This window comes from Calidris pugnax, unplaced genomic scaffold (assembly GCF_001431845.1).
Source record: "Calidris pugnax isolate Ruff unplaced genomic scaffold, ASM143184v1 scaffold42, whole genome shotgun sequence".
In the NCBI taxonomy this organism is placed as follows: domain Eukaryota; kingdom Metazoa; phylum Chordata; class Aves; order Charadriiformes; family Scolopacidae; genus Calidris; species Calidris pugnax.
This window is the reverse complement of record NW_015090920.1, coordinates 6,517,804-6,537,264: the sequence shown is the minus strand read 5'-3', so window position 1 is coordinate 6,537,264 and position 19,461 is coordinate 6,517,804. Positions and strand designations below refer to the sequence as shown.

Genomic DNA, 19,461 nt, shown 5'->3' with positions numbered 1-19,461 from the left:
TTATTCCTAGAATGGGGTTTTATCACTAACTTTTAAACTTTTAAAAATGGGAGATTATAACTGAAAGCCAAACCAAACATAAAAGATGCAAAAATAGCATTGCTCGATATAATTAATCTCTTTACTCCTGAAACATTTTAGTTGCAAAAATACCCCAAACTAAGCAGCATACTATAAAACTAATGATATGAAATACTGATCGAAAAAAATACATTATGGCTTTTGCTGTCAGAGTGACCCAGATACATTTGCTAAGTTTAATTATATTGGTTTCACTCATTCCCTGCATGTAAGTGCTTTGAGGGCACAATTCCACCAGAGTCAAGGGAAGGCTTTGTATTGACTTCAGAGGGCTTGGCTAAGGCTCTTAGTGAATAGCTTCAAGTCATCCAATCTGCTGCCAAAAATGCAGCTGTCTGCATATCCAGCAGATATTTGCAGAAAAGGGGGGAGAAGCGGAGGGAAACTATTTTATGTGACAGGATCATCCCAATAGCAATGTAACTTTTTGAAAGTGAAGACAATTCGCTTCAAACATTACAGCCGAAAGAGGTATAAGCCTGAGCTGAATTCACCAGCAAAGACAGAGTGGAAAAGGTTACACCAAGTGTTTGCTGATAGATAGTTAGTTAATAATCCTCTGGAGCTGCAGAAAGCCACGGTGAAAAGCCGGGACGCCGGGGTGCTCAGCTACCGTGAAAATGAGTGCAGGCATTTTGGTGGCTCACGGCAGCCTGGGGAATCTGGTTTGAGGGCAGATAACATTTGAAGTCTCTGTTACAAAGTAAATGGAGAGTTTAGATGTGAATTGAATTGAAACATTCAGATATTTGGGTTTTAACCAATCAGTTCCTGGAAAACCCTGAGCCTTCCTGTTAAATATATGCACAATATATCCACGGTCACCCGAGCCAGCTCTTTAATAACAACCATAGGACAAAGATGCAGCTGGCACGGAAAAACCCCACCATATTAGTCCTGCCTATGGTAAGATTTCCTCATTCCTCCTATTGTAAAAGCCTCCAAAAGGACTTTGGCTTATTTGTGCTCAAGACTCCCATCAGAGACTGCTGCCTGCCTAAGGCTGCTTCTCTGTGTGTGGAAATTTCAGCTAAGATGGCTCAGTGAGACTCAAGATTATGATTAGGGAATGGCACTTTGCTTTATCCACTCTACAGAAATCTTTGCCACCTCTCACTGAGAAGCCCTAGAGCTTTACAGCTTCTTCCAGGGAAATGTCCTTTCCCACAACAGGCTTCTGACATCTGGCTAAGTTATGAGCCTCTCAAAATATCAATTCACATGTGCCGATAGAGGCTGGTGGCTTTCTCAAGATCAAGACCCACACTCTCCAAAGAGAAGGGGGCTTTGCCTGGTTCCAGGAACCTCATGGTGCCACCAGAAGGCACCAAACGGGACTGATGCCCACTCTGGGCTGTCCTCAGCTGATGCTGGGCAGTGAGAAGGGTGAGGGGACACAATTTCTGGGTGAGTGGAGAATAGGTCCTGCGAGCTGAGCAGGGAGCATGAGCAGTGACACCAGGGCAGGAGCTCAAAAGGATGAAGGCTGGGCAGGAGGGATTATGCAGAGGAGAAGAAGGAAAGGGCATGAGCTAAGACAGGGAGAAACAGGAGTTGAGGCACGTTTTAGAAAGAGAAGGCAGAAAAAACAGAGAAAGAGGAGCAACTGGTAGAAGCATAGGAATTTTTAACCCCCAAGCTACCAGATGCTCTTAGGCTTCCACTTCCTTTGCTGTCAGCCAGAGGAAACCCCTGACATGAAGGCTACCATCTGCTCCCAGTTCCCATGGACAACAGATCTGACTGTAGGTCACCTTGAGGGGTAAGGCTCTGCCATGCAGCTCGCCCTTCATGAACCTAACCAATGATCCATGTGGGTGGGAGCCAGAATGCCTCCTGCAAACGATGGAGCAGGCTGTTTTCAGTTTGCTGTCTTAGAACACAAATTCATACAATAAAACCCTCTAAGCAAACTTTGCTAGTGGAGCATTAACATCCAACATCTTAGTGTTAAAGACAGACCAGCACTAAAGCTGATTCTGAAATCTTAATTTGACCCAGTTGTTTATGTTGGTTACAGCAGTATCTTTAATTACATGCTCAGTACAATTATTTCCACAGAAGCTCCATGCGGAAAGCTCTCAGTGGAGGGAGCAGAACGGATGCCCATTCTGTTATGCAGTACAGAGAGAAGGAGACAGGGAGCTGTGAGAAAAGAAATGATGGCTGAGGAAACCGAATGGCACTTTTAATTATTCCTTAGGCAATTAGGTCCTATACCTGCCATTACAGAGCTGTTCAAATGTAGTAAAAGCCAGTCATGTAAATCAAAACCTTTACACGTGGCCTCTGGGCGTGTTTTCCCTTCCTCTCCATGTAGCCAGCCTCAGACAGACACAGAGCCTTCAGCAGCTGTCAGTGAAGTCAGTGAGAGCTGTATTCTGGATGTAAATACCGACTGACAGGACTAAACTTTCTGGAAAGACCTTAATATCTCACAATATCTCACCGGAGGCCTCCCAAAAGTAGAGGTCTGATTTGTCTGTATCTCCTGATTACGAAGCTGGATGTTAATGAAATGCTTGGGCAAACATGGGAATGGACCAGTGTGAGAGCAGAAATCATGTGGTCCTGCATGGTGTAGAAGAAAGCCATGGAACAATATACTGGCCACAGAGAAGAGGTGTCAAAATCCTGGGTAACTGTTGACTGGCAGACCTGTGAACTGAGACGTGGAACTTGGGGAAAAAATTCTGTATTTAAGCCTAGGTACGGAGACGCTGAATGGCAGAGCCAGCCTTCATTCCGGCCTTTCCTCACATCTCAAATACTGATTTCACAGTTGTATCATCTTTTAATATTCTAAAGATAATACACAAGCTTACCAGAAAAAGTAGCCCAAGCGTAATGACATGTTGCCCTATGCTCCACTTCGTTTTTCCCATTGCATATTTTTAGCTTAGATTAGGTTGATTTTTTTAAACTTATCTGCCTACTTCAGTAAAAACATACTTCATCACTTGCTATGGAACTTCTTCTGCAGCAACCTGCTTGGCTTCCTAGCCTCCATAAAAATGAACTCTTGGGGAATGGCTGCCCCGGCTCCCCTAATATGTTCACACGAGCTATTTTACTTTATATAGCTCTTTCATATGTGAGCTGGCATGTCACCGTCTGTAACTGGGGAGGGTATTTACAGCACCTGTTAACGCACCGACCGGTGGTGTTTCAGTATTGAACTTCACCATCACGTGGCAAGCCCTGCACGGTGTGAGAAAGTGACTCACTCCTTCCTGGAGAAGCCCCTGCGGTTAGGAAACTGTATGGCAGCCAGGACACGCACTATCTGAATGTAAACATGCAACCTAAAAAGATCAATTGCTTTGGCAGCTTCTAACCACATCTGAACGTTCCAAATATCAAAGAGCTTAACAATTTCTTATATGTCATATGCTCTGCCACACGCTCAGTTGCTGGGAGAAAGGCTCCCTGATTGGAATTAGGAACACAGAGCTTGCTACAGTGGGAGAAAGGCTCCCTGATTGGAATTAGGAGTACAGAGCTTGCTATAGACTTTAAGAGAAATGTGACAGAAAAAAAGATTTGGCTCCCCAGAATGAGCAATTAGTTGTCCTCGACTAGTACAGCAGGGAAAATTTTATTTGCAGACCTTCTGCTTTGAGATCTGAACTGAGAACATGATTAAAAAAATAAATCCAGTTCTGATTTAAAACACAAACAAAACTTAGGGAAAGAATCTATAAATCTACCAAAACACCAGCAAACAACCCTCTCCTTCACAAAACAGGCAACCACAGAGACAGAAATCCCAACATCAAACCCAACCCCATACGCACACTCTTCCTTGCTAACAAAAGTAGGGTGCAGGAGAAAGGTAGAGTCAGACATTTCAGCTTGTACTCCCCTTAATAAATCAATTAATATATCAATAACATGGCAAAAAGAGTAGACAGGCAAAGGGCTAGGGATACACCCAAGTGGCTGTTTCCTTTCTGCCATGACCAGAAGGGAATGCGACGTGCTTACCGGGATCCCTAGAGCTTTGAGAATATTCATTTTACACATTGGGCAGGTACGATGGTCTAACAGCCAGGGGTCTACACAGGACTTGTGGAAAAGATGCCTGCAATGAAAAACAGGATATTTTAATTCAAATCCGCCACAGAACAGTTTATTACTTAATATCAGAAACTCCTTCTGAATTCATTAAAGTGAGTGTATTTCAAACATGACCTCTGCAAGGACTGCAAAACTCTACCCTACGCGCGCAAGAGTGAAATTATTTCTGCAGCATTTCAAACACAGCGTTACTCAACCAAATTTGATAAAGACGACATGTACATAATTAAAGAATTAGGAAAAAGACATAAAATGCATCAGCAAACCCCATGTTATTTAAATCTTAAAGGCTGCCAGTAAACAAAACTTGCTTGCTGGTAAAAATCACATTAGTGTTTCTTAATGGTTTTACAGACGAACCTGATTACCCATAATTTAAATATGAAGCCATTGGGGGTCTGGTATTTTTTAGGATGCACACATAAGGAAATAAAGTGAATTAAAAAAAAAATAATGCTACTTTTCTTTTAAAAGGAAAAAAAAACAGTGTGATGCTTTTAAAACTATTCTCCCTGACTTTCCTGCTCGTTAGAAGTTGCCTGTCAGAGTGAGCTCCTAAACAGTTCCAGCCCTGAAGGGGTTGTTGCCAATCTGTTGTCTGAAGTGACCACTAAGCAACTACCAGAGCCTTGGGGCTGCTGAGGGCACTTTTCTTAGACATTATACAGATGGAAGAACTAAAAGCTTCTCGTCTAGCTCCACCTGACACAAACGGAGATTGGACATAGAGACCTTTAGTGTGTGTACCTGACTGACAGACTGCATTTTCTCTTGTGAACATATTCTGTTACCCTGTGGTTATACAGGACAGATGTTATAAAACACGGGAATGTGGGGCTTGGGATTTAAGCAACACTGCTGAGTGGGCCAAGTCGACCAGCCAGGACAGTGAGGTTTGCTCCACTCCTTCTGAAGAAAAGGAGAAAAGTTCCCTACCATGCACACAGCCTCAAAAATTACACTGGCATGTAGGAAACTGAAAATCGTTTTGCCTTCCTTTTTTTATCAATTAATTGAGTAGAATAAAATAGTTCAGTTGGAAGGGACCTTAGTCCAACTGCCTGATATAACTTTATAACTTAAGCAAAATCGAAAGAGAGTATTTTATTCTGAAATATGAGGCTCGATATAAAGTCTTGCTCCAAAATCTGCGAACTAAGATTAATCTGCTTGTTTTGAAACACCAGGAAGATCAGCTCAAACATTTCCTTTCTAAGGCCTGCAACAGGTGTCCCACATTTTACTTGGCAGAGCTTGGAAGTCACGTTTCAGTCTGCTTGAACTTTAACATTTGAGCAGTCCCCAGCCTGCCCTTCCCCGTGCTGCCACCATCCCATGTGCATCGCTCAAGCAGCCACACAAACCCATCCATCCGGTCACCGCAGGTGGACACAGCTCATGGCTGCCCAAGGCTCTGCTCCACGAGGAAATGCAACCTCTGAGAAAGCCAGAACCACACACAGAACCGTAGGGGTTGGAAGGGACCTCTGGAGATCAACCTAGTCCAACTCCCCTGCCAAAAGCAGGCTCACCTAGAGCAGGATGGACAGGAACACATCCAGGAAGGTTTTGAATATCTCCAGAGAAGGAGAGTCCACAACCTCTCTGGGCAGCCTGTTCCAGGGCTCTGTCACCCTCAATGTAAAGAAGCTTTTCCTTGTGTTGAGGTAGAATTTCCTTTGTGCCTGTTGCACCTTGCCCTGTCACCAGGCACCGCTGAGAAGAGTCTGGCCCCATCCTCTCGACACCTGCACTTTAGATGTATTTATAAGCATTGATTAGGTACCCTCCCTCTCAGTCGTCTCTTCTCGCTTAATGCACCACTTCATCACTTAAGAATCACTTAATGCACCAAAATAATTTAAAATATTTAAGTGGTGCGTATTCAGCTAAATGGGTCAGCTGCTGGATTGTGTTGTGGCCTGTCTCGCACAAGAGGATACCCACGGCCTCTCAACTTGATGGAAGACACTGAGGTGCACTTTCACCAACATCGATTTGCAACCCTGGCTCTTACTGACACGATCCCGGCCCACATTTCTAGCTGGCTGGCTTACTAGCTGGCTTCAGTCCTAAATAACACTAGAAATTCAAAGCCAAAACTGTGTGAAATCTCAGAATCTTATTCTTTTGCACTGCGATGTTTTTTTTTTTTCTCATTACTTCCAGAATAAACAGGTCCTTTGTGAAAGAAAGCTGCGTGGCAAATTACCACATTCCTGTACTCGGTCTGACTTCACACAACTATGGGAAAGGGCAAATCTGTTCTTGGAAGTTCGACCTGGTCTAATTATATCAGTTGGCTGCAAAACCAAACTTTGTCAGACCTCATCTGATCCTGTACGTCAACATGATTAACGCAAACGAAGTATCGTGGTATTTGAAGTGTAAACCACTACTTTACTAGGGCTACTGAAATTCACATCCCTCCTTCCAAACAAGACTTGTCTTACTTGATAAAACCACAATGCACCAAATTTTGAAGTGTAAACCATTACTTTACTAGGGCTACTGAAATTCACATCCCTCCTTCCAAACAAAACTTTGGTCTCTGTCCTGCATAACTCCTCCTTCCTTTTATCTCAGGAGGGACACGTACAGCACACCATCAGGCAAGCATTCTGAACAGGTGAAAGCATAAAGATACAGTCCTCAGACACAGAGGGCACTGAAAGTTAATGTCTTGATTTGCAGCCATTTGAGACAACTACGAAATTCTTGATAGTGATTGGTTTTGTTTAAGTATATACTCAAAAGCATAAAGAAATATGTTTAACTGCAAACATCTGAAGCACATTTCTACCAAAATAATCAGTACATTTACAAAATCTGAGAGATTTATTATTCTCTCGAAGAAAACAGATTTTCAAAATCTGTTTCAGATAAAAAAATACGTTACTTCTATCAAGGCATTTTACCATAGACTAGAAAGCCTCCTTTTGTTTTCAAGTTGAAGCTTTCCAAGCCTCAGTCAGTCAAGCTGTGGTTCATATTACAGCATTTCATAATGTTTGTTAATCACCAAAAGCTTGGAACTTTCATGCCTTTAAGACTTTAAAAAGTGAACTTTAGCATTCCTAAAGCTGGCTTCAAAAAACAATATTCTAAAATAAATCCTACCAATGCCGAGTAATTTAAATACATGACAGATCATGTCACTTTGCACTTCAATACTAAATTAGCACAGTGTATTATGGCTGTATTAATTTCAGACTTAATATGTACAACAGAAGGAACTTGATTATTTGGCAGAAATCTACAGAAAAATTGAATGTTACTGAAAATCAGATAAAGATTTTCATTTTTAAATTTTTGTACTGCATTACACAATTAGAGCGCTCACAATATCTATTTTTGAACATGTAAACATTTGTGCAGAGAAGTGAGGTGGCTGGCTTTGCAAATTTGGATTTGAAGGTTTCTTTTATTCCTTATTAGCTACAGCACTATATACATGCTTATGGCTTGCAACAAATTTTGAATTGTTTGATGTCCTGCTAAGTTTATCATCCAAATTCAGGTAAAATAAGGGTCAGCACAAAGTGAGACGAGAGAGCAACTGCAGTGTTTCACTGTCACACGGTAAGAAAAGATGTAAAAAGATCAACTGCAAGAAAAATCCCTCTCCCTCTGCAGTTCTGACTGATGCAAGTTTTAAGAGGAAGGAGGGGGCAGAGGCATCACGGATGAGTTCAGAAGTAATGACCCATACAGGCAGACAGTAAGAGAGATCTTTCAAGCACAGGCTCGGTACACGGTTTGACAATTAAAATCAGAGCTAGAAAAAAAATACATTATTTTTTTGTCTGTTGTGTGCAACCACATGCATTGCAAAACTGCGTAGATTTGGACGGGCTGAAAAGTTTCACAAAAGAATTGTGTTTGATTAGTTGAGAAAGGCGGGAGGAGAGGCGATGTCGTAACAATCCTCACACAAAAGAAAGGCTTCCATCTGGAGAAAGGAAACAACTGCTCTTCACCTCTCCTAGGGACAAGCAGCACCAGGGTGAGTTTAAACAAGTGAGATCCAGGTTACACAATGGGAGAAGCTTCACCACAGTCAGGGTAGAGAAGCACCGCGATGAGTTATCAGGGGAACATGCAGAGTTTTCATCCCTGGAGACAGCAGAGTGTGTTGGAAAAAAAGCACCCAAGAGTGACACGTGCACGGCCAGTGCCCCTGCGCCGTCCAGAGGTGGTGGCCTCCTGAGATCCCTCCTGCACTCCTCTGTGACTACACATGGCTGTGTAAAGCTCACAGAGCACAAAGAAAGAAAAAGAACCTCAAAATCCCACAGTATTTCATCTACTACTACCTAAACAGCACTTCAGATTTTTTAACTGGAGATTACTTTCGTTTGAAATGTATATAAATTTCCTTTAGACCTGCAATTTTAAACACACACACACACAAAAAAATTCATTTCAGGCTCAGCCCCAAATTATTATAATAATAATTGGATTGTTGTAGAACTATTGTAAAGCTTTCAGCTTGCCAACAATTTTGAGAAGCTTTTTTTCCAGGTTAAGGGAAACTGTTCTCCTCCCACCTTCTACTCCTAATCCCAACTTTCCGGACTGCAGGCAAACAAACCTAGGAGTCATGTAATTTTTCTCAGAAGAAAAGTGCAAGCTAAGAGAGAATAAGGCAAAAGCAGAAAAAGAGGTACATCCCTAGAGACCCCAAGTAAGAGCACCACTTGCCTGGATTAGACATAGGGCTGCAGCAGAGGACTGAGAAAGGTTTTGGTGAGAGACAGCAGCACTGTGTGTTTGGGCTTTTCAGGGTGCATGTACAGTATTTTTTGTTTATTTTTGAGGAAGAAGGAAGGATAAAAGAAATGATGGTGATGGTAAGTGAGAGGAGGGAATCAAAGGGAAGAAGGTGTGTGATGAAATAATTTTCACAGGAACCTAAGAAAAAAACTCATAAAAATAGAAAGAAGGAACGAAGCAGTCTCTGAAATCACAGTTGTTCATGGAGTGAGGGTTCAGGGGAAGGGAAGGAGCTGTAACGGGGTCAGAAAGTGCATTTATTGGTGACAGAAATGAAACAACTGAAAAAAGAGCTTATGAAGAACTCAGTAGAGATGAGGTTGAAAGAATTTCTTGCCTCTCTGTAGAAGTTTAGTAAAGTTAGTAAAAGTTTAGTTAAAGGCACACACTGGGAGCAGCAGCACCAGTAACTTCTCCAAAGACAGCAGAAAAGAGGAAGGGATTTTGAAGCTAGAGATGGAGGACAAGCAGAAGGAACTAGGGCTATGACAAGCGATGTCACTCTGGGATCAATGAACTTGGTTACATTTGATGTTGTGTCAGTGCCCTCAAAGATAACTCCAGCGATGCTTGCTACCATTAAACATAAAACCAGCTGCAAGCCAACCCTGGTTTTTTTATCAAGTGTCAGTCCTTATTTATTTAATGCATTCTGTAGAGTGAAGTTTATTAATTCAAGTCAGTTGTGGGAGCTGGCTAAAGAGGACAGAGAGGAAGAAGCACAAGTTAACTGGAATTCTCCTCCTAGCTCTCCAGAGCACGATACATAACAACAGGCTACCCCAGCGCCTGCTCTCTGCCAAGAGAAAAGAGAGGACATTTGGGGAAACGGCGTAGGTACCAGCAGACATGCATCTATGTGACTCCAGAGCTCATCAACTGCAATATTGGCTGGTGGATTTGTGGCCCCAATTCCTTAGGTGACTCGGGCTCCACCAGCCTTAAAAAGAAATCTCAAGGTACAGAGGGCTTTATACAGAGTGTGCCTGCTGGCAGTGGTTTTCCCAGTACTGCCTGCAGTACAAAGCAGCGTCTCTCACGTGTAGCTCTTGAGGCACGTTTGGCTTTGCAGGTAAAAAGTTCTATATCTTGAGCACCTCCTGGATAGAAGCACTAAGGTCAGTCAGCACTGGAGCCATATAGTTCTGGCTTCTGTAAGGCTTGGTGAAATGCCAGCTTCTTATTAAACAGCGGTCTAATGAGGTTCCCATACTAGAAACTGCACACAGTTTAACTGAGGATGCTGGAGGAAGAAACCTACAGAGTCTGTAGGTCTTTATCAAGATATAACACTCTCCTACTCACTTCACTCCACTCTTTTTTTTTTTTTTGATGAGGAGATGAGACAGACAAGAGCAGAAAGAATCATGACTACTATTTCCTGTTTTGGAATTCCAAACCCATGCGAACGTGTAAAATACTGCCCTTACAATTTGTGTAGTGGGAAAGCCAGGATTTGTCAAGTAGCGGCTTGAGAAAGATCTTTGAGTTCTTATAATTCAAAACTGCTGAGGCTCACACTGTGAGTATTTTACAAGACAGTTCTGCTGCTGCTACCCTTTTAGCATGAGTCATTTTCTAGGCGACCTTTTAAATCAGCCAAGAACTGAACATCACCTGTTAACTATGTGTTTCCTATTCACTCTGCTTGACTCAACACTGTGGATGACAAAGTCTGACTGGAGCCTCATTGAATTATGAGGCGAGACACGAGGGAAAGCTAGAGCTTAGACATATTTTTGCTCTTGTATAACTACCCCCCAAAACTGCCTGTCTCTACCATGCAAAATTTCCAAACTTTATTATGCTTCTATGAAAAGAGGTTTGATGTCAAACCAATGTCCACATTTTCTGGTAATTTCTCATTTTTCTGTATTTTTGCTTCACGAAGAGATGCATTTGTGTCTGTTCACAGAAAAAAAAGAGCTCACATGCAATTTGTCATTGTGGGGGATTTACAGTAGGTCAAATTTATGATTAATCTGTTGCTTTTTGTTTGCCATTTAGTGATGGCAGTAAACAGATTTAATGAGTCACATGAACGAACAGAAATGGACAGCTTGTAACATTCAAATATCTACTAGGGAGCAACATAGGAGGAAAAGAAACAAATATTTCAGTTTCTCAAGCCAGTGAACATGTCTGCAGGAGAAGAAAGAAACTATTAAAAAAGAAAAAAAAAATATCTCTGCTCTGCATGTGCAGAACCTGAGATTCTTATTTCTAGGGAAATGAAACACTTGCTCCTGCTCTCCTAAGGGAACCAGTGTTCCACGGAAATTTCCTAAGAAACTGATTTCCTTAGAGAAATCTGTCATTAGCTAACACTTCACAGATGACAATACAATGACACAGAGAGATGAATACAGCTGTTATGGGTGGCAAGAGGCTGTGCTCCTGTGTCACATCACTGATAGTGTACGTGCTGCACAGGGTATGTTCACGTGGGGGGAAGAAAAGAGTAAGAATAAGCCCAAAAGCTCCTCTTGTCACCTCCATGTCGTGCATGCCTGAGAATATCTTCATGGCAGCAATAGATAACATGGTCTTTGTAACATTCCCTTTTTGCCTTACTGTTTCTACTCAGCAAAGCTCTGTTTATGGCTGGGTTGCTTTTTTTTTTTTTTGATAGAAGTCATCCCTTTCTCAGCACCTGGACATGGCTCAGGACAGCAAAAGAAGTAGCTCCATGGAGAGCTGGAGCCTGCTCTATCCCTGGCTGCTGTGCCCAGGGCTCACATTGAAGTCAGGGGCAAATTCTTCTAAGGCACTTATTCTGATAACTGATATAAAACCAGTGAGGAAAAGAGAGGAATCAAAACCTTTCGTTTAAAAATCCTACTGAAGACTTTGTAATAGGTTCAGATCAGACAAAATTTCTGATTATCATGCTAAGCTCAGGTTCCCACCAGCATTAATACTACTTTCACTTCATGTTGAATAAAGAGAAATTTCAGATATCTTTACCAACAGATTTTGAATAAATCAAAATGATAAACTCACCCAAGCTCTCAGGCAACCTCATCAGTGTGATATTGTGAGAAGAGAGCCTGTCTTGAAGTAGAGAAACTATCAGAGCTAAAAGCACCTTCAGCCTTCAACTTACCTGCAAGGCAAAATTCTGACAACGTCATTGGGCTTGTAGCCTTCAATACAAACAGCACAGTTATCAAAGTCAGGCTCGGTTTCCTACAGGGAAGAGAACATTCATCATTTTCATTTTTTGATTTTGTCAGGTAATTTCTTCATACAAGAGCCTATGTGACAAAGTAAAACAGTCACTGGTGCATACTGCAAATCCAATACTGCATTTCAAGACAAGCATGTCAGATTTTCCAACACGTTTCTAGTTGGAAACTTGCCCTGGGAAGCACACAGACTTAGTTAGCATGTTTTAACTTTCAGGATTTTCTCCATCATCACAGAATCACCTTGTCTCTCTACTCCATCTGTAAATTGCCTACCAGTATTCCTCCTCCCCCCGCTATGTGCCTGAAGGACACAGTAGCTAAATAAGCAATTGCCTCATTGTCCCAGTGGTGTGAAGGAATCTTCAGCACAGAGTTTCATTTGGTAATGAGCAATTTGAAAAATTACCTTATCACCTTTCCTGATTGTTCTGACTTGCAGCTTGCTGATTGCTTTCTTTGCAGCATCTCCAAGCCGGCGCTGTAATACAAAATTTGCTCTTAGGCAAAGAGTATCTCTTCAGGCAGAAATCATCACCTTTTCTCCCTAGGCTTCTTAATTATCTGAAGTGACTGCACATGGAACAGGACAGTGCTGCACCAATATAAACAGATGAGGTCAGTCATACTGGTATTCACAATAAGGGCACAGTAGGTATGCTGGGCTCCTTGGCAACCCACAGCCGGAGAGGCAAAGCTACTCCAATGAAGTCCACATGTGAGCCCACCATGATGCTACACCACCTTTACTATTCCAGTGAGTAACAACTTCTGTAACAAGTCCAGTATTTGGACACCCTGCTTCTGCCCTCTTTTTTTAATGACACTTGTGAAAAATACATTATTAAATGAGGCTTGGGCTAGTAAGCACAGCAAACACTTAATATTCAGAAGGTTTTTATTCTTACATTGTTCCAGAATTAGTTCATGATCTTCAGCAAGACATAAGTGCTGAAAGCGAGCTGTTAATTTGTTAACCACAAAAAACCTGAATAATCTTCTCTGCTGTTCTCTTTTCCTGCAATACAGAGTTGCCTACTTTATAGGAGTAATGCAAGGTATAAAAATGAGGCAAAAGCATCTGCAGTGTCTTACAGGTAAAGCACTATATAGTCCTGCAGTAACATCCTATCCATACATAACCATTTGCTTGTTCTTTGCCTTTCTATCTTTCCCTCCAGTGGACCATGAATTGCTTACCACGTGATGTTTCTGACTGTTCTCCCATATTTCCAAAACACTGTTACTGTGCTGGCAGGGTCACAGCCACTCAGGATTAAAGTATGTAATAACAGCCTGACGCAAAACACCCTGTTCTCAAAGGCTGAAGGTGGAGATGCCTGCCTCTTGCAAGAGGCTGAGGACATTACGGGGCAGTTCACACAAGTACTGCTCAAGCAGAGCTACCTCTGCACCCTGTGCTACTGAGCTCATGTCCGTAGCAGTTCTCCAAGGACTTGGGTGCTGACTTGTGCTAACCCAACCACGAGGTGATCTGGAGACAGACTCACAGGCTGGAGAAGTCTTTGAGAGGTCGTGTACTCCCACCCCCTGCTCAAGGCTGGGTCAACTTCAAAGTCAGGGCTGTGTCCAGTCAAGTTTTTAATATCTCCAGGAAGGGAGATTTCACAACCTCTGTGGATAATTTGTTCCAGTGCTTAACCACTCTCACAGCCCCTGATTTGTTGGTTGCTTTTTTTTTTCTTTTTTAACATACAAATGGAATTTCCCTTGTTGTAATTTGTGATCATTGCCCTTGTCCTTTCTCTGTGTGCCTCTGAGAATAGTCTGACTGTCTCCTCTACAACCACTCATTCGTTATGCAGCTGAAGGCTGCAAGCAGAGTCCTTCCTCCTCCTCTGCTCCCCTCCCAGCTTAGCAAGCCAAGCTCCCTCCATCTCTCCTCAGATGTTGTGTGCTCCTGTCCCCAGACCACACTGATGGACCCTCCTCTGGGCTCTCTCCAGCGTTTTCATGCCTTTCTCATAGAGTTTCATGCAGCGACACCTACTCTGATGTCTTCTTGTCAGTTTTATAATAATTCATGACACAGAGCATCCCAATTTGCCACCAAGAAATGACTTAAACTCTTATCTTCAACCCTCCTCCCCATCCATGTTCCAAGCCATGTGTTGTTAGATAGGAGGGAGACTGAAGAGCTTCAGTGACTCAGAAGACATTGAACTTCTCGGGCTGGGAACACCGCCTGTGCTGGAGTTCAGAGGAGCCTGTCAGCGGGAAGAGTTTCCAGCTGAAGGGGGTGAGAGCACGAAGCCAAAAATGGAAGGAAGCTGGATGCAGTTTGTAAATCGAGACCTAATCTCCATACAGATACAATTAATAAATTACCACTTTGTTCTTCAGATTCAATTAAAATCACTGAATTAAATTTAGATAGTAAGCTTATTGGATTGGAAAGACATGGAAGACTGACAAAACGCATGCAATACTGAAAGCAGAGAGCAATTTCAAATCTGGCTAAGGAGGTGAAAATGATCTTGGCTATCATATAAGAATTACATACAAACTTTCCAACATAACCATTACATGGGAGGGAGTATCTTGTCGTTATACAACATCTTTTCTGTGGTACATTTTTCTCACAGTCTCTCTTAAATAAAGGGATCAGAGGAGAGCTGGAAACAGTTCTTGCCAGCTATTTGTTTCTTTAATGTAAATCAAAGGCAGACTGATAACATACAGAAAGACAAGAGGCATTTATGTCCTGCTTCAGGAATTGCTTGTGATTCCTTTTTATCATTATTATTACTTAAACTAATGAAATGTCTCAGTTCTTTTTTGCATGTTCTTCAAGGGGAAAGGACAAGATTAAAGACGCATGTACATCTTTGATCTTCTTGTTTTCATGTTTGCTTTCTCTTATCTATCTTAAATAGACAAACTCATGTCTTACATGCAAATGAGAATAATTTAGTTTTTGACAGAACAGGATATCTTGTAGTAAAGTCATACTTCCAGAGCATTCTTCCATTTGAACGAAAGGTATGCTATCACTAACCAATGATTTCCCCTAAAACATAAGAGGCATTACAATAGTTTAAGGGTTTAAAGTGAGGCTTAAAGATTTACAGTCATAAATCTCATAATCTCATTAGCAAAGCTGCAACATTCAATACTGGGCTGGAAGGAGTTAAGCATATCAGATGCAGTGGCCTTGTGGAGATGGCGACACTAGTTAAAAAGAAAGGACAGTAGCATGGAAAGCATCACTTGTGTCTTCCTGAGTAAGTAAATGACCGTAGATGCTGTGGAGGAGGAATTATGGTAAGTGCTTCACTCTTAAAGGCCTTACTAAACTATCACCTTTGCAGGGCGTAGATGACCTCAAGCGCACCATCAGGATGATGAATCAGACACTCCTCCTGTACCACAGATAAAGTTTCTGGACTCCATCATGGGAAGCACCTTCCTAAGATGGCTTCAAAGATTGACGTCTCTGTTCAATGGCCCAAAACTCTCATTCAAAGCCACAGCCAGCAGTCTTCCTTCTTGACCTTCCACATGCTGCCAGTCACACACTAAAGTAGATCCTTCACTGCAAAACTCACGGAGCCCAGGTTTCAAACTGGCTTTACAGAAAACTTCTTAAGAAGAAACCAGTGGGAAGAAATGCCATGGAAGAAACAAGGTCAACAGGTCTGGCACTTACACATCATCCCCTCGCCATCTTCCCACCTCATGTCTCACAGATGACAAGAACTCTACTATTACTGGTGAAATATGAAACACACTGACAGGGTGTCCTGGCTGTTACAGGGCTGAGACAGCAAGTCACATTTTGCTGAATTATCTCCAGGACTTAACTTCTCAGGTAATTCCAAACTGCTTTCAATTAGCTCTGCAACCTGATACCTCTTGATGCAAACTATTCCCACAGTCTTCGCAAAGAAACTCTCCCATCTTCAGGAGGGTTCCAGGAATAAGCTGCTGAGCTAGCGGGTTGTCTGTGCTTTCCTTACACAAATTTATCCTCTTCACATCAAAAAGGTGTATCATCAGGGCAACCACCTGCTTCCTGGACCTCTTGTTAAATGGGAAAAAAAGAAGAGGCCTTGGATTTTCATCCATATGAATATTACTACCTATCTTCTACTTCCACATCTACTGTACAGTTATCTGTGCTGGAGATACTCTTAAAAATTAAATGTACTAAAATCAAAACTGAAATCTAACCGTATTTGAAGCTGACACCCTGCTGCAGGTGCACAAGCCCATAATGGAAGGCAGTTTTGCACTCCCAACGTGGCACTGAATTCCCAGCCATGTTGGGACGAATGGGCCAGGGCACTCAGTGAGAATCCTTCAATTCTCTGCTCACCAAAATCAGCCACCTAACTGGAGTGAGCCATGTCTTCCTTCTGGCACATGAACCTGGATTTGCACACGTGGGGAGGAAGAGTGGTGGCTGAAGATGTACATGCTGGATGTCCAAGTTTCATCTCACTGGGGAGTCACAAGAAATGATTCCAGGAGATTCTTCAGCGTTTCTAGCTGCCTGTCTCACTAGCTGGACTCGTTGATTTCTTGATGGATAACTAAATCAGCTCCTTTTGGGTATACTGCTTGGTCGGGTGCTTATGCCATGTGCAAGAAGGGAAGTCGACTCTAAAAGGATGGTCACAATATAAAAGAAGACAGGGAGGCAAAGGTGGTTATGAGGCTTGACAAAAGGACACACCATGTTTTTCACGAAAGGAAGACATGGTTGTGGGGGGTCAGCTTGGAAGAGGCAAAATGGAAGATGACTTAAGGGGACCTGGAGTGACCAAGGAAAGATATTCTGAAATCTTGCTTTCATGTAACAGTGCAACACCCCTCCTGCTTGGAGATAATGGCTTTTTCTACAAATCATATTTTACAGTCAGCCACATTGTCCCATTCCCTCAGCACAGTGCCCAGACTGCCAATCCAGAGAAGCCTGGACTGCTCCTGGTAGCAGCTCCAGCATCAGCCAAATCTAGCAAGGGCATGCATGACAGAGGTTAACAAAGAGGCAGGCATGGGTTCTTATTTGACACAGAAAACATAGGGCCCCACAAGCCTTTGTTTTAAAACCGTGGGATTTTAAATCGTTCAGATGTCAAAATTAATATAAGTTTTTAATTTTTTATTTTTATTTTTTTTTAACTGAAGAGTACAAATGAGTCACGGTTTTTCCCCACTTTCAGAACAGGGCAGTCAGTCTGCACATTTAGATTCTATTGCGTGGCGGGGTAGGGACTGATAGCACAACTTTCTCTGAACAGGCCAGCTGGCTCCCTCTTCCTTTATGCTGTTTATCCAAACGTTTCAGCCTTTGGATAAACTTTAGCCTGAGTACATCAAATACAAACAGAAGGAAGCATCCTTCCTCAAGCTGGCCAGCAATGAAGGTGATCACAACACATGAAAGGCTTTCCAACAAGTAAGCACAATTCCTTCATATAGACAATTGCAAGTTTTAATGGCAAAAGCTTTTGAGCTTAAAGACAAAAGAATCTTGGCTCCAGCAAAGCAACACAAATGGTTTTTCTTGTATATATCTGAATATCTAAGATATTAACATAGAACTTAGCGATCCCACCCTTGTGCTACAAGAAAATGTGTCAAAGGAAAAAAAACCAACCAAACAAACCAAAACCAAGCAGAACTTTAGGAAAAACAGAGAGGAACCCTAACAGAAAGGGCAAGAGAGCAAGATGAGCTCTTCTGAACATCATTATATTCCATAGCCAGGACTAACAGAGAAAAACCAAACCACAGCCACTCATTAACACAAATGGTCGAGCTTTGTCTGTATATCGCTACCATTTTTCATATGAAAAGAGCTGATAAAGAGATTAGAGGAGATGTCGGGCAAAACCGGATGAAGAAAGTACATGAAGAAATTCTAGTTTGCCCTATATCATTATTACAACTTCCGCAAAAAATTAGTAATAAATAATTGCCTAGGAGGCATGCTTTGTTGTTCTTCTGAAGAACAGAACTAGTATAATAACAAAGCTATTAAAACCTCTGCACAGGCCAGCTGCTTATACATGCATTAGTCTCCTTCAAACCTTAGGAAGAAAATAAGGAAAAGGAAATCTGCTTGAACATATAAACCTATCGGTTCCAAACTATAGCATATTACCTGAATGAGCTTCTTATTTTGCTGGGTTTCATGTTTATGAGTGTCTATTTACACTGCTAATCTGCCTGTATAATTACTTGATTGAAAGCACACTTACGGTACTCACACACATAAATTAGGCACACATGTGCTTTTGCAGCCAAAGCATCTAAAAATTACCACAGCCGTTACAGTCACAGCGAATCTGCTGCCAGTGATGTTCAAATTCCAGCTGGGATAGTCTCATTCTTGCTATCCAAAATTTCGTACTGTATATTTAAAAGGAAAATAGATTCTTTCTGTCTGTAAATACAGAGCAGCTGCTGTCTATCTCAGAGGATGCCTGAATTTCAATGGGGAGGGTGAGGGATCCCTATACGTTGAGTGTATGTTACAGAGTGTGTGGCCGTACTTTTCTCTGCAAGATGATTATTAACACTCTCCGATTCACTTTTTCTGCAGAGCAAGCAAGGCAACCCTCCCCCTGCCCTGACAGTAATTTATTAAGGGTCCAGAAACATCTCTGAATTACACTGCGTTTTTTTTCCCTTCAGTAAAATGGTTATCTCCTTGGATTTCATACACTGATAACATTTTCTACTGTACCATTAGAATGAAATGTAGAAGCCTCAGTTTTGCTGATGCTGAGATAGTTGTATCCAGACAAGAAAAGATTAAATTTATTATTATCATTGCTATTATTATTCATTGCTGAACTACCATAAAGATGCACAGTGCTTTATAAATCCAGAGGGCCTTGGGAGCTTGGGCTCATTCCCATTGCTGATGGCTTGTCTTCAGCTCCATAGGTTTTGTATCTCTTTCAGAGAGCTTGGTCAAGATGCCAAAACCAAGAAGCAATGGTTTAATAATGTTGGTGGCTATCACTACAGCACTTATATGTTCAGCGATCACTGTCAAATGAACAGGGACTTGTTTGCCTTTCAAGCCCAAGATCCTTCTAAAGAAGTATTAAAATATAAACACTTTCTGTTCTTTTTATTTTCTTATTGCAAACCTTTGTTTCACACACAGACATTCACATACCTCACTATATTTTAGTCTTCGTTTGATTTCAAGGATCACTGCATACATTTCTATGTCCCTTGGCTATATGTACCAAGCCAATCTTTTCACTAATAAGCATTATCAACTTTCTGTCTATTTCCTGTGTGCTTTGCATGGGAGAACCCGCCCTTAATATATTATATTTATTAATTTCTT

The 19,461-nt window shown here is 41.8% G+C and overlaps 1 protein-coding gene across 1 annotated transcript in view; it reads right to left on the bottom strand.

Moving 5' to 3' along the window:
- The window catches only part of RNF150 (ring finger protein 150), a 122,118-nt gene that overhangs the window by 29,026 nt on the left and 73,631 nt on the right, over positions 1-19,461 (bottom strand). The window contains exons 3-5 of the mRNA XM_014950007.1: positions 12,535-12,606; positions 12,044-12,126; positions 4,069-4,165 (exon numbers count right to left, since the gene is read on the bottom strand). Of these exons, the coding sequence (XP_014805493.1) occupies positions 4,069-4,165; positions 12,044-12,126; positions 12,535-12,606 (252 nt within the window). The remainder of the gene's footprint in view (positions 1-4,068; positions 4,166-12,043; positions 12,127-12,534; positions 12,607-19,461) is intronic.